The 16,241-nt window shown below is 42.1% G+C and overlaps 1 protein-coding gene across 2 annotated transcripts in view; it reads left to right on the top strand.

The window, feature by feature from the left end:
- The window catches only part of mtmr12 (myotubularin related protein 12), an 86,124-nt gene that overhangs the window by 32,648 nt on the left and 37,235 nt on the right, over positions 1 to 16,241 (top strand). For both annotated transcript variants that reach the window (XM_043687449.2, XM_043687445.2), the window contains exons 6-7: positions 3,045 to 3,138; positions 8,102 to 8,243. In XM_043687449.2, the coding sequence (XP_043543384.1) occupies positions 3,045 to 3,138; positions 8,102 to 8,243 (236 nt within the window). The remainder of the gene's footprint in view (positions 1 to 3,044; positions 3,139 to 8,101; positions 8,244 to 16,241) is intronic.

The following is a 16,241-nucleotide window of genomic DNA, read 5'->3' as shown; positions in this document are numbered from 1 at the left end:
TTGCCCGTTGAGTTCGATGCATTAGTCAGAGGGAAATGGGACTGGGTGGGTTACTCTTCGGAGGGTCAGTGTGGACTTTTTGGGCCAAAGGGCCTGTTTCCACACTGTAGGTAATCTAATCTAAAATGCATCATCTCACACGTTCAGGAATAAACTCAATTTGCCATTTCTCTGCTCAACTTTCCAACTGATCTATATTTTGCTGTATCATTTGATAATCTTCCTCATTATCTACAACTCTTCCAATTTTTGTCATCTGAAAACTTTGTAATCAGACCACCAATATTTTAATCCAAATCTGTTGAGCATTGTTCCATGTGCCTGCATCACAGTATGATGGATAGCTATATTTGAATATATTTTACTTATGACATAGATCAAAACTAATTCCAGTATCTGTTGTTTTGCTGCTCTTGGATCTTCAACCTAAATGCTTCCAATTTTAAATCTCTATTTAAATCTTCTTTTTGATCCTACATCTCCTCAAATTTTGTTTAACCTACTTGTGAGTGCCTTAAGACCTTTTTAAGTGTTTTTGCAACTGCAAGTTGCTGGTTTTACTCTTCCAGTTCTGGTATCATTGATGTACAGAGGAAGCTCGATTATTCGGCAATTATCCGAATATCTGATTACTTGGCAAGATCGCAAGGTCCTGATGCTCAGCAAGACTGTTATCTGGCATTCAATTATCCAGAATTCGATTAACTGAATGAAATACTCCCTGCCTGTGTCCTTTGGATAATTGAGGTTCCTCTAAATCTTTTCACACCTTTACCAGTGCCCTATCCTTTTGTAATGTGAAGGCTGGAATTCTGCAGAGTACTTCCAAGATGGTCTAATCAATGTTTACTTGACTACCTTTTTTGAATTCTATTGGTCCATAAATGAACTTGTGAAATGTTTGTACTCTTTTTGTCCTTTTTATAATTTGTCTTGGCCCATATCACACTCAGTGCAGGATTTGACACTGGTATTAGACTTGCCGTGTTGGCATGTATATTTGTGCAAGCAGCTGGTTTAGTTGTCTGCCTGCAAGTCACAGGTAGCTTGTTGAGATGAATTTTGAGGCCGATGACCAGGTTGGTTTGAAATACCTCGTGGTATCCAGAGAACAGCAGTTACCTGGAAAGTAGTCATAGAGATGTGCAGCACGGAAATAGACTCTTTGGTCCAACCAGTCCATGCCGACCAGATGTCCTAACCTAATCTATTCCCACCTGCCAGCACCCGGCCCATATCCCTCCAAACCCTTCCTTCCTATTCATATATCCACCTAGATGCCTTTTAAATGTTGCAATTGTACCAGCCTCCACCACTTCCTCTGGCAGCTCATTCCATACACTCACTACCCTTTGTGAGAATAAGTTACCCCTTAGATTCCTTTTTAAAGTTTTCCCCCCTCACCCTAAACCTATGCCCTCTAGTTCTGGACTCCTCTACCCCAGGGAAAAGTCCTTGTCTATTTACCCTATCCATGCCCCTCATGATTTTAAAAACCTCCTATAAGGTCACCTTTCAGCTTCAGGGATTCAGCAGGATCACCTTTAGGACCCCGCTGATTAGAGCTGTTCCTCAGAATGCCCAAGGGAGCAGTTGCAGAGAAGTGTGGGGGAAAGAACGAGAAAAACTGCTCTACAATGGTAGTCTGGCATCTCTGACCGTTTTGTTTTTGCTTACGTCGGCAAATGCTGAAAGGGCACCTGAAGGTGGAGACCCCTCTCTTTTTTTTCCCCCATCCAGTCAATATTCCAATCTTGAGCCCAATTGTTTTTCTTAATCAAGTAGTTTTTGATCATTAATTGGTCAGACACTGTATCCACCATCTATTGGAAACAATGTTGAGATACACACTTAACTGTATGTCTGAGTTATTTTTAATTTTAATCTCTCCATAGGATATGGGTGTTACTGGACAATGTGTTTTATTGTCCAACCTTAATTACCCTTGTGCTGAGTGATGTGCTAGGCCATTTCTTAGGGCAAAAGTGAGGATGCAGATGCTGGAGTCTAGATTAGAGTGGTGCTGGAAAAGCACAGCAGGTCAGACAGCATCTGAGATAGCAGGAAAATCGGTTCTGGCAAAAGCCCTAGGGCAGTTAAATCTTGACCACATTGCTGTGGGTACATCGGCCAAACCTCGTGAGGGTGGTAGATGTTCTTCCATAAAGGACATCAGTGAGCCACATTGGCCTTTACACTGATGGTGGCTTATTGAGACAATGCAACTAGCTTTCAATACAAGATTTTATTAATAGAGTTTAAATTCCATCAGCTGGCATATTGAGACTTTAACTGGTGCCCCCATTAGATTAGCCTGGGGATCTGGATTGCTATTCCAGTGACATTACCATTATACTACCATCTGACCACTTCCAACCTGCCAAATCAGAAACTTAATCCTTAGACTCTAATATGTAAAGAGCATAGCCTACTGGCAAAATGTGCCAGTTTGCACATTAGCCCGAGTTGAAGCACTTATGGCTATGTAGTCCAAGATCCACTGGAGTATCAAAAGAATTCTACGTAGTGAAGTTGAGTGCAAAGGTGGAGATATATGGAGAAGCTTGGTATGTTTACATTTCAGTGATTTCTTTAAACTTAGTTTCATCTGTGGGGCAATATCAAGCAAAGAACAAGAACTTTACCTACAGAGGTGACGAGGTATCATTGTCTTTGTGCAACCTTTAAGCACTCCCTCTGTTTTGGAGCAATCTAGGAGAAAAGTGAGAATAGGTTGGTTGCTAATGGGAGCAGTGCCCACTGAAAGGTGTGTGTACATTTAATTATTGTGAAAAATGTAACTTTTTTCTTTTGGAAAATGTAGCCTAACATTTTTTTTTGGTCAGTTCAACTTCTGTGTATGTGCATTTTACTTATTTTGAAATGATTAAAGGATGAGTTAATCATTCTGTTTCACACTCTCAAACACCTCAGTTCCACACTCCCCAACCCCACTCCTAGCCAGTGTCCCAATAACTCCCAAAACAACATAGTTTGCAAATTTTAACTACATGTATTGATAACTGCTTTCTTTTTTCCTCCAGCTGATCCAGGGGATAGTTCACCATTGTTTGAATCCAACATCTTTAAAATGTTTGTTTGCTTTCCCTTATGTTGGTGCAGCAGGTGGTCTTAAAGGTAATATTGTAGAAATCCTCTGATTACCTTGAAACTATTTTTTGTATGTTTTGGGCCATTGTTGCAGCCAGTTTCCTTACCCATTCATTGTGTGCTATGCAACCAACCTGGTTCTATTAAAATTGCACCTCCATTTACTAAGGTTGGAAAAATTTGGTGAGATGATGCCAAAAATTAAGACTGAAATAATGAAGATCTGAAACACAAAAACAAAAATTGCTAGAAAAATGCAGTAACTTTCACTGCATCTGTGGAGAGAAACCAGAGTTAACAATAGCCCAGTCACCCATTTAACATCTGAAATATATTATTTTTAGAAATGGCTATTTTTAAGAAGAATCCAATAGAGATGACAAATGGATTGTTAATGAGGCATGAGGAAAGTTTTTTTTCCCTTTTTAGAGAATTCAGAGGGTTAATAAGATATAAATTGTTTTACCACCAGTTGTTACTTATTCAAATTTTTGCCTTGTTTAAACAATGAATTTGACACCTTTTTAAAAAGGAATATCAATATCCAAGGATACCGTAAAGAGCTGGCACCAGCCCAGTGATTTCAAATTCTACTTAAGGTTGTCTGTAATGATGTATTGATTCAGTCTCTATCTCAATCCATTGTCTCAATGTTGATTTTTATGGGACATTTAACATTTATTGGTGTGCTAAACAATGTGCTGTTAAGGCACTTTTATGATTATGACCTGTATTTGGCGACTTCAGGTTAAGTTCATATCCTCCATAGAGGTAACTCTTCTTTTTTGAATAGCCATTCTCCTAACTCTTGAACTGAGTTATGTAAAGGACATGCGTAGAAACATGAGATGAGGCTATTGTAAACCATTTAGCCAATTCAAGTGTCAGGGAAATATCACACCAAATCCCTTCAAATGCTTCCAAGCCTCTCTATCACTTTTTTTCTCAAATATTTATTGAACATCGACTGGGCCAACATTCGGTGCTCATCTCTAATTGCACTTGAGATTGGTTGTGAACTGCTTTCTTGAACTGCTGTTGTTTGTGGAGTGAAGGGACTTGAGAGAGCTTCAGGATTTTGACCCAGATGTACTGAAGGAGCAGCAATCTATTTCCAAAGTCAGAAGTTACACAACACTAGGTTATAGTCCCAACAGATTTACTTGAAGTCACAAGCTTTCGGAGCACTGCTCCTTTGGGTGAAGTCTTCTGACTTTGTCCACCCAGTCCAATTTTGGCACCTGCACAATGTAGGTTTATATGTGACTTGGAGAACTTGCAGGTAGTCATTTTCCCATGCACTGGTTCTGGATGTAGCAGTTGAGTCAAAAGAGCCTTAGAGTTGCTGCAATTCATCTTATAGTTGGCACATCTCTCTGGTGTGTTAGTAGGGAAGAGAGTTTATGTTGAGTATTGTGGATGGAGTAATAGTTAAGTGTGTTGTTTTGCTCTAAATGGTTTCAGGTTTCTTGAATGTTGTTGGAGAGTCATATTGCTGATGTGTTTCATTGCTAGACAGCCTTTGGGGAGCCAGAAGGTGAGCGACTTGATGTCGTATTTACAGCCTCTGAGCTACTCCTGTAGGCACAGTAGATACATGGCTAGTCCAGTTCAGTTTATGGTTAACAGTAACCCTCAGGACATTGCTAGTGGGGTATCCAGTGATGGCAATGCCATTTGAATGCAATGAAATGGTTATATTCTCTCTTAGAGATGGTCGTTTCATGATGCTTATGGCACAAATGTTACTTTCCAGGGCAACGCAGTGGCTCAATGGTTAGCACTGCTGCCTCAGTGTCAGGGATCCAGGTTTAAATCCACCCTTGTGACAGACTGCCTGTCAGTGTGGCATTTGCACATTCTCCCCGTGTCTGCGTGGATTTCCTCCAGTACTCTGGCTTATTCTGACAGTCCAAAAATGTGTAGATTATGTGGATTGGCTATGCACAGTTTCCCATAATGTCCAAGGATATACTGGTTAGGTGGATAAACCATGGGAAATACATGGTTACAGGGATAGGGCAGGGGAGCAGGTCTGAGTGGTTTGGAGGGTTGGTGTGGACTTGATGGGTCGAAATGGCCTGCTTCCACACCATAGGTATTCTGTGATTTATCAGGCCATTGCTGAATGATCTTATGTGGATGTGTTGTTGTCACTTCACTAGTAATCCATCTCCCTGACGAGTGTTCTGGCGACATGTGTCAAATGACACCATGGCAGATAGTGAAATTTGAATTAATAAAAATCTGGAATTAAAAGTTGTTCTAATGTCAACCATTGTCATAAATATTCATTTGGTTCATCACCTCATTTAGGAAAGAAAATCTCCGATCCTCACCTGGTCTAGCCAGCATGTCAGGAGACCCATAATAATAGTGTGGTTGACATGCTCTAAAATGGGCTCATAAACCATTCTGTTCAAGGACTATTGGAGATGGGTAATAAGTGCTGGTCAAGCAGATGATACCTTCATCCCATGAGCACATTTTTACAAAAATGTCTGAGGTATCATAAATGTGCTGAACAACCCTGAGGACCATTTGCAGAGATGTCCTGGAGCTGAGAGGATTGACTAACAACCGCAATTATCATCCACTGTCTGTCCTTTATATCTATTTCAGCAGGCAGATGGGGCCTTTGCTGAATATGTCATTCCAAAAGGTAGAATTGCCCTCTGACAGAAATCACTTAGCATTGTCCCTTGGAGAGTCCCTTGATTTTTAGTTAAGATGGATTATGTGACATATTTGAGCAGTTAGTTTCACCAGCTTCATGCAATATTTGAACTGTGAAACCTGAGCACAGGTATGGACTTATTCGGCCCAATGGTCTGTTTTTATTTTTTGAGAAAGAAGCTTTAAAACTGGCTAAGCACTAAGTGTGGTTACTTTTTAAAAAAGCTATACACAACAAACCCAATTATTTAGCAAAACGAGATAGAAACTTTGCAATATCACACAAAAGAATATGTATTGTACTGTCAAATAATATTTTTAAACAGTGCAAATGCTTATAGTAGGTTCTGTTTGCTAATTGATTGGCAGCAATTTGCTTTGGTAAACTGACTTTTTTTAATTTTCTTTAGTCACAAAAATATTGCTTGTAATTCCATTAATGTAAATGTATTTCTTCCTTTTTGTATATTGCTAAGTCTTATGAGTCTGAAATCCTTTCCGTTTGCACTGCCAAAAATCCATTTGCAACTTCCTTTATAAATAAAAGTTTCTATTTCCCCAGTAGAACTCCAGAGCATTTTCAGTGCTAATAGCTGTATGTGGCTATTTGTCGAAATTAAACCATGTTTTGGGTAAATGTAAGGTTTGAAAGGAAGGCTAGAGGAGGTGAATATTGTTTAAATGGCAAAAGGCTGCAATAAAAACTTCATTGAAGGGATTTGGGAGTCTGATGCATAAATCGCAAAAGGCTAACGTCCAAATTCAGCAAGTAATTCGGCAGGCAAATGAAATGTTGGCCTTTATTTCAAAGGGAATGAAAAATAAAAGTAGTGTCTTTCTGAAGCAATACAAGGCACTAGTCAAATCACAGCTGAAATACCATATACCATCTTAGTCCCCTTATCTAAGGAAAGATACACTGCATAGGAGGCAGTCCAGACAAGGTTCACCCAGTTGTTCCTGAGTATGGAAGAACTGAATTACGAGGTGAGATTGAGTAGGTTGTGTGTATTCATTGGAATATAGAAAAATGAGAGGTGACTTTATTAGACCATAAATGATTCTTTGGGGAACTTGACAAGATAGTTGCGGAAAGGTTGTTTTTTGTGTGTGCGCGCGCTGCCCCTGTAGGTGGTGAAGCGGCAGAGGTCTGTTGAAGCTAGGTCGTTAAGTATAATTAAGGTCTGAGGTGGAACACTTATGCTTTCCTTTATTGGTCAGAGTATTGAGTACAGGACATTGGTTAGGCCACTTTTGGAATATTGCGTGCAGTTCTGGTCTCCTTCCTATCGGAAAGATGTTGTGAAACTTGAAAGGGTTCAGAAAAGATTTACAAGGATGTTGCCAGGGTTGGAGGATCTGAGTTAGAGGGAGAGGCTGAATAGGCTGGGGCTGTTTTCCCTGGAGCTTTGGAGGCTGAGGGGTGATCTTATAGGGGTTTACAAAATTGAGGGGCATGGATAGGATAAATAGACAAAGTCTTTTCCCTAGGTTTGGGGAGTCCAGAACTTGAGGGCATAGGTTTAGGGTAAGAGGGGAAAGATATAAAAGAGACCTAAGGGGCAACTTTTTCATGCAGAGGGTGGTACGTGTATGGAATGAGCTGCCAGAGGAAGTGGTGGAGGCTGGTACAATTGCAACATTTAAGAGGAATTTGGATGGGTATATGAATAGGAAGGGTTTGGAGGGATATGGGCCGGGTAATGGCAGGTGGGACGAGATTGGGTTGGGATATCTGGTCAGCAAGGATAGATTACTTAGTGTGGAAACAGGCCCTTCGGCCCAACAAGTCCACACTGACCCGCCGAAGCGCAAATCACCCAGACCCATTCCCCTACATTTACCTTTTCACCTTACACTACGGGCAATTTAGCCTCACCAATTCGCCTAACCTGCACATTTTTGGATTGTGCGTGGAAACCGGAGCACCCGGAGGAAACCCACGCAGACACGGGGAGAATGTGCAAACTCTACACAGAGTCGCCTGAGGCAGGGATTGAACCCTGGTCTCTGGCGCTGTGAGGAAGCAGTGCTAGCCACCGTGCCGCCCACTGTTTGGACCAAAGGGTCTGTTTCCATGCTGTACATCTCTATGACTCTATAATTGAAGATTATAGGAAAAGGGCAGGAAAGTGGAGTTAAGGATTATCAGCTCAGACATGGTCTCATTGAATGCCCAAGCAGCCTTGATGGGCTGAATGACATTCTCCTGCTCTTGTATCTTATGATCTAACTGATTTATATGCACAGGTACTTTAGTTCTGTACACGTGTCTTTTTGTCATTGAGAAGTCGTTATTTTCCCCCCCCCACAGTGGGTCCCATAAGAATAGAAGATGATCCTCCAACTGTGATGTTTGAAAACAAAAACGATTGGAGAGGAGAGCTGGACCGCACTGGAGGTCTGCTAACCTACAGAATAATTTCCATTAACGAAAATTATAAAATCAGCACTAGGTGAGTAGCCAATAGTTAGTCATTCTAGATTGTACTGGGTAATTATTGAGACTGCACAGCACAAAAAAAAGCTATCCTATTTTACCTATTTCCTGGTACTTAAAGTATCGTCTCCTGACCCCTACCTACAATAAAAAAAATTGCCTAAATGGCAATGGAACACAGGAATTGTAAAGCATCTCTTATGACCACAGAATATCTGAGTGCTGCAGTCAGTAATTGAGGTGCAATCTGTATATTGTGGGGAGATCCAGCTGTTTAATTTTGTATAACTAGTCCTAGAAACAGCAATGAGATCAGTTATTTGTAGATTTGCACCTGGATTCCTTCCTGCCAATGTCTGTTTTATCCCTCGGACTCAGCACCGCCTTCTTGACCTACAGTCTTCTTCCCGACCTCTCCGGCCTATCACCCTTACCTTAACCTCCTTCCACCTATCGTATTCCCAACGCACCTCTCCCAAGTCCCTCCTCCCTACCTTTTATCTTAGCCTGTTTGGCACACCTTCCTGAAGAAGGGCTTATGCCCGAAACGTCGATTCTCCTGCTCCTTGGATGCTGCCTGACCTGCTGCACTTTTCCAGCAACACATTTTTCAGTTCACTTTTATCATTTCCCATATTAAGACCTTTCTATTTGGCTTTGTCTTTAATCTTTGATTTACTGTACCTTCCCAATTTGAAGCCTTGCCCTCATTCAGTTTAAAATCTGGACTGCTTATTTAGTTGTGACTCAAGCCCATCAACCACAGCATTGTTTAGGTGGACACTGTCCCATCAATAAAAATCCCTCATTTCCCAGTACTGATGCCATGACCAGAACTCCTGTCTCGATACAAGTCCTTGAACCATGTGTTCATTCCTCTAACTTGTCCTCTGCTGGTTTTGCATGTGGCTCAGGAAGTAATGTGAAGATTTTGGCCATTTTAATGTCCTGTTTCTTAATTTGGTGCCTAGCTTTGCGCACTAATTATGCGCATCCACCTATTTTGTTCTACCTATGCTGTTGGAATCTACAAAGGCTAAAATAACTGGATCCTCCCCCCATTCATTGATAGCAAGTTGCTTTCCAGGCCAGACAGGCAACACAGACAAAACAGGGAGACTTGTAGGACCATGGAGAAATTACAGCACAACAAGTAGCCATTTAACCAATCGTGTCAGTGCCACATACCAGCATCTGGACTGTTGCCTTGCAGGTTACAGCATATCACATGTTGATCTGGGTTCTTTTAGATTAGTTGAGGGTTTCTGCTTCAATCAGCAAACTGGGCAGCAGATTCTAGACACTCACCATCATGGAGGTGAAAAAGGGTTTTCCTTGTGTACACTCAACTTTCTACAGTCACTTTAAATATGTGCCCATGGTAATTGATCTCTCACTGGGTCAGCAGGTCTTCCTTGTCCAATGTATTCAAGTCCCTCATTACTTAGTACGCCAGTCACCCCGCACCTTTTCTGGGTAGTTTAGGATTGTTTTCCTGAGAACAATGTTTCCTCCTCGCAGCAATTTTCAATCCCTCGCAATGTTCTTAGATCTTCTGTCCAGAGCAGTTATATCCTTCCTATAATATTGTGTCCAGAATGCTTTTTTTGAGTTCATGTAAATGTGCTGACCAGCAAGGCAATTCCCTATTACCTGTCCCTAGTTGCCCTTGACAAGTTGGTGTTGAGCTGCCACCTTGAACCACTGCAGTCCCTCTGCTGTAGATTGACCCACAATGCCTTTAGACAAGGAATTCTAGATTTTTACCTAGTGATGTGAAGAAATAATGATACATTTCCAAGTCTGGATGGTGACAGGCTTGGAGGGAAACTTGCAGGTGATGGTGTTACCATGTATCTGCTGCCCTTGTCCTTCTGGATGTAAGTGGTCATGGACTGCGAAGGTGCTGCTTATAGAAATTCAACAAAATTCTTTAGTGCATTTTATTGTACGCACTGCTACTACGGAGTGTCAATGGTGGAGGGAGTGGATTATTGTGGGTGGAGTGCCAATCAAGCGGGCTGCTTTGTCCTGGATGGTGTCAAACTGTTTGAATGTTGCCAGGATAGCATTCATGCAGGCAAGTGGGGAGTATTCCAATGCATTCCTGACTTGTGTCTTGTAGATGGTGGACAGGCTCTGGGGAGTTATGAGATGAGTTACTCACTGCAGTATTCCTCTTCTGGAATCCCATGTTAAATGGAAGAGGGCGGCCTATGTAAAGATGAGGCGTGAAGGTTCAGTTGGGGTGATTGAGAGTTATAAGGTAGCCAGGAAGGACCTGAAGAGAGCTAAGCGCAGCAAGGAGGGGACATGAAAGGTCCTTAGTTGGTAGGATTAGGGAAAACCCTAAGGCTTTCTATAGGTATGTCAGGAATAAAAGAATGACTAGGGTAGGAATAGGTCCAGTCAAGGATAGTAGTGGGAAGTTGCGTGTGGAGGCTGAAGAGATTGGGGAGACACTGAATGAATACTTTTCGTCAGTATTCAATCAGGAACAGGACATTGTTGTCAATGTGAATACTGAGTCAGAATTAAGTAGAATGGATGGCTTTGAGGTATGTAGAGAAGAGGTGTTGGAAATTCTGGAAAGGGTGAAAATAGATACGTCCCCTGGGCCTGATGGCATTTATCCTAGGATTCTCTGGGAAGCAAGGGAGGAGATTGCAGAGCCATTGGCCTTGATTTTTATGTCCTCGTTGTCTACAGGAGTAGTGCCAGAAGATTGGAGGCTAGCAAATGTGGTTCCCTTGTTCAAGAAGGGGAGTAGGGAAAACCCTAGTAACTGTAGGCCGGTGAGTCTCACTTCTGTTGTGGGCAAAGTCTTAGAGAGAATTGTAAGGGATAGGATTTATGAACATCTGGATAGGAATAATGTGATCAAGGATAGTCAGCATGGTTTTGTGAAGGGCAGGTCGTGCCTCACAAACCTTATTGAATTCTTTGAGAAGGTGACTAAGGAGGTGGACGAGGGGAAAGCGGTAGATGTGGTGTATATGGATTTTAGTAAGGCGTTTGATAAGATTCCCCATGGTAGACTACTGCAAAAAATACGGAGGTATGGCATTGAGGGTGAGCTGGAGGTTTGGATTAGGAGTTGGCTGGATGGAAGAAGACAGAGGGTAGTAGTTGATGGTAAAGGTTCATCTTGGAGTGCAGTTACTAGCGGTGTTCTGCAAGGATCTGTTTTGGGACCATTGCTGTTTGTCATTTTTATAAATGACCTGGAGGAGAGGTTAGAAGGTTGGGTGAGCAAGTTTGCGGATGATACAAAAGTCGGAGGAGTTGTAGACAGTGAGGAAGGATGTGGCAGGTTACAGCGGGATATAGATAAGCTGCAGAACTGGGCAGAAAGGTGGCAAATGGAGTTCAATGTAGGTAAATGTGAGGTGATTCACTTTGGTAAGAGTAACAAAAAGATGGGGTACTGGGCTAATGGTCGGATACTTGATAGTGTGGATGAGCAGAGGGATCTTGGTGTCCACGTACATAGATCTTTGAAAGTTGCCACCCAGGTAAATAGTGCGGTGAAGAAGGCATATGGCGTACTGGCTTTTATTGGTAGAGGAATTGAGTTCCGGAGTACTGAGGTCATGTTGCAGTTGTATAAGACTCTGGTGCGGCCGCTTCTGGAGTATTGTGTGCAGTTTTGGTCACCGTACTATAGGAAGGATGTGGAGGCACTGGAACGGGTGCAGAGGAGGTTTACCAGGATGTTGCCTGGTATGGTAGGAAGATCGTATGAGGAAAGGCTGAGGCACTTGGGGTTGTTTTCATTGGAGAAAAGAAGGTTTAGGGGTGACTTGATAGAGGTGTACAAGATGATTAGGGGTTTAGATCGGGTCGACAGTGAGAATCTTTTTCCACGTATGGAGTCAGCTATTACAAGGGGGCATAGCTTTAAATTAAGGGGGGGTAGGTATAGGACAGATGCTAGGGGTAGGTTCTTTACTCAGCGAGTCGTGAGTTCATGGAATGCCCTGCCAGTAGCAGTGGTGGACTCTCCCTCATTATGGGCATTTAAGCGGGCATTGGATAGGCATATGGAGGATAGTGGGCTAGTGTAGGTTAGGTGGGCTTGGATCGGCGCAACATCGAGGGCCGAAGGGCCTGTACTGCGCTGTATTCTTCTATGTTCTAGCCTCTGATCTGCTTTTGAAGCTACTGATTTATATGGTAATTCCACCTGAGTTTCTAATCAATGGTAATCCTCAGGATGATGTTGATTGGGGATTCCGTGATGGTAACAATATTGAATATCAAGTGGCAATGGTTAAATTATGTCTCTTATTGGAGATGGTCATGGCTTGGTATTTGTATGGTGTGAATGTTACTTGTCAGTCCAAGCCTGGATTTTGTCCAAATCTTTTTGCATTGAATATGGACTGTTACAGTGTCTGAGGACATGAATGATGAACATTATGCAATCACTAGTGACCATCCCTACTTCTGACATAGGAAGCAGGAGTAGACCTTGAGCCTGCCATTTAATAAGGTCATGAATGATCTGTTTGGAACCCCAAATAAACTTTATCAAATAATCTTTCAACACTTTGCTTAACAAGAATCATGAACTGGAACCCACTTCTCTCGCACCAGTGTTTGAGCCACATTCATCTCTCTAACCTGGTTTGCTCTATGCAACTTGCATTAGGCTCCATAATATTGCAGAGATTGACTGTTCAAGCTCTACCTGTTTGATGCCCCAGTGTCTTGTGTTGACTATGCAATACCTCCTTTGTCTAACCTATATCATTGGTACCTACATAAACCACAGTGACTGGCTCCTCCTGTAAATTCTATTTCTCCCCTGAGCAGAAATTGTGAAACCGAATGCCAGGCAGGCAGCACAGCGGTCTGGACTCGTACTGCATGCTGCAGAATAATGATGTTAATTCCCCCTATTGTGCTGCATTCTTTCTTGCTCCCTGCTCCTGAATGGATTCCTATGCCATGGAGCCATTGTCATTTAGCTCATTCACCCTGTGGCCTTTGGGTCCAGTTACCTGCCTTACTTGCAGTCGCACTTCTGTCCCTGAGCACTGTCCAAAATCAGCTGATCCAACACTGAAGTGTGGCTACTCTAAAGTGACTGTCTCTTGGCATAAAAAGTTTAGTTAATCCAGTATTGATACCTTTAATTTGCCTGCCTCTGAGGTCAGACTGACTAGGTTAGTGAAGAAGGCATTTGGTACGTTAGCTGTTATTTGCATTGAGTATTGGAGTTGGGAGGTCATGTTACAACTTACAGGACATTTATTAGTCTACTTTTGGAAGACTGTGTTTAATTCTGGTCTCGTTGCTACAGGAAGAATGCTGTGAAATTTGAAAGTGTTCAGAAAAGGTTTACAAGGCTGTTGCCAGGATTGGAGGATTTGAGCTGGAGGGAGAGGCTGACTAGGCTGAGGCTATTTTCCCTGGAGCATCTGAGGCAGAGGGGTGACCTTTAGAGGTTTATAAAATCATGAGGGACATGAATTGGGTGAATAAATAAGTATTTTCCCCAGGAAAGGGGAGTCAGAAGCTAAAGGGCAGAGGTCTAAGGTGAGGGGGGTAAAAATATAAGGGACACCTTACTCTCATAGATGGCTGTGCGTGCATGGAATGAGCTGCCAGAGGAAGTGGTGGAGGCTGGTACAATTACAACATTTAAAAGGCATCTGGATGGGTATATGAATAAGAAGGATTTATAAGGATATGGGCTTGGTGCTGGTAAATGGGACTTGATTTATTTAGGATATCTGGTTTATCCACCCTCTGAGGTCAGTTCCTACTGTGTTTCCCTTCATATTGTGTTTTGTTTTTGAAGATTTCCAACTCCTCTTCAACTATAATGCACCCATCCTCCTCTTCTGAAGACAGAGATAAATATTAATTTAGGACTCTGCCCACATCTTGTGCAACCACGTTACAATGTACATCTCTGCTCGGCTCAAACTTTTCCCTCAGTCATCCTCTTTCTTGAATAACGTGATATAACATAACATTTTTGGATTTTTGTTCATTTCAACAGTGTTCGAGAACTTCACTGATTTTTTTTTTGATTTTTTTAACATTTTTGGAGCTGGGAAATGTGAACATTTGGACTGTGGATAACACCTTGTTGTTAAGAGGAAAACCGACCAAATAAGCTTTTCTTTATATGAGGGGCTAGGTATGGAAGTGAATTACAGGCTAGTTTCTTCAGATCAGTGTTCTTCAGATGCTTTGCCACAGAGAAAGGATATTATGTTTTAAACAGACAGCAGAAGTAAGGTTATTAATGAAGCCAGCACCTGAAAAGACCTTTATACTTAAGCAGATGGCAGATGTTGAATAGTAACTGAGGTATGTGGAGGAAATGGTCAGTCTGTCTGAGAATGGTCTGAGTTTGAATTGGGTTTCTGTGGCAAAAGGAAACAAGCTGTTAAAGCTACAGCATGAAGACTTGAATGCTTCCCCCCAAACCACCTAGAAGCAGCTCTTGGAAGCTCAATAAAAAAGCTAAGTTCAATGTATTACCGTCTTTGTGAGTAAACTGTAAAAGTGACCCTGAATGGCATCATCATAAAATCAATCAGGAAGCTCTCATCTATGCCTGTCAAACAATGCATTATGAAAATCATTTGAGCAATCTGGCCCGTTTTGTTATTTTCTTTTATTTAGCTATGTTTGTCTGTCTTCTGTGTGCATGGGGCTGAGAAAGGTCTTTTGGGTTATGGCGTAGACCAATTTTGCTGTGCTGAAGTTGCTGTATTTTCAATAAATTGCTAAGTCTTTTGTTTAAGATACAAACTGATGTCCGGAATTGATTATTGTAATCAATTTATTTAAATTGATTAAAATAACCATCGATTACTGGAAATCTGAAACAAAATCAAATTGCTGGAGACACTCAATGTCTGGTGGCACCTTTTGGAAAGAAAGCAGAGTTAACAGTTTGGGTTCAATGATCCTTCAAAACTGATTGTAGCTAGGAAAAAGCTGATTACATGTACTGAAAATAGGGAGGGCGAAAGAAGTAAACAATAGGTGAGGTTGGAGCCCAGAGAGAATGCAGTTGGGCAGACAAAGGAACGGATAATGGTCAGCCTGGGAGAATAAACATCTGCTTAATGGGGACCGATTGTAATCGACAATGGGTTGTGTGTGGTACAGCCCATGTGATAAGGCCTGGCATGTGGGGGTTGGGGGAAGGACATGGAACAAGGCCCTAAAATTAATGAATTTGATTTAGAGTCCTGAAGGTTGCAGGGTTCCCAAGTGGAAAATGCGACGCTGTTCTTCCAGCTTCACTGAGCACTGTAGCAAACATGAGTCATGGATGTTGGCCAGGGGACATGATATTGTGTGGAAGTGCCACGCAACTGGAAGGTCAGGGTCATTTTTGCAAACAGAATGTAGGTGTTCCGCATTGCAGTTGCCCAATCTGTGATTTTGTCATAGAGATGTACAGCATGGAAACAGACCCTTTGGTCCAACTTGACCATGCTGACCAGATATCCTAAATTAATCCAATTCCATTTGCCAGCAGTTCACCCATATCACCAAATGGGGCGGCACGATGGCTCAGTGTTTAGCACTGCTGCCTCACAGCACCAGGGTCCCAGGTTCAATTCCAGCCTCGGGAGGATTGTGTGGAGTTTGCACATTCTCCTCGTGTCTGCTTTGGTTTCTTCCGGGTGCTCTGGTTTCCTCCCACAGTCCAGAGATGTGCAGGTCAGGTGAATTGGCCATGCTAAAAAGATTGCCTGTACTGTTCGGTGCATTAGTTGGGGTAAATGTAGGGGAATGAGTCTGGGAGAGTTGCTCTCTGTTGGGCCAAAGGGCCTGTTTCCACACTGTAGAGGATCTAATCTAATAAACCTTTCCTATTCATATATCCATCCAAATGCCTTTTCAATGTTCTAATTAAATCAACTCCTCCAATTCCTCTGGTAGCTCATTCCATACATGTCTGATAAATTTGCCTCGAGTCCCATATAGATCTTTCCCCTCTTACCTCAAACCTATGCCCTTTAGTTTCGGAATCTGC

The sequence above is a fragment of the Chiloscyllium plagiosum genome, unplaced genomic scaffold (genome assembly GCF_037043375.1).
Source record: "Chiloscyllium plagiosum isolate Xiang-an unplaced genomic scaffold, Cpla_swu_hap1 HiC_scaffold_1, whole genome shotgun sequence".
Taxonomy (NCBI): domain Eukaryota; kingdom Metazoa; phylum Chordata; class Chondrichthyes; order Orectolobiformes; family Hemiscylliidae; genus Chiloscyllium; species Chiloscyllium plagiosum.
Note: the sequence above shows the minus strand (reverse complement) of the source record. Positions and strands in the feature narration are given on the sequence as shown.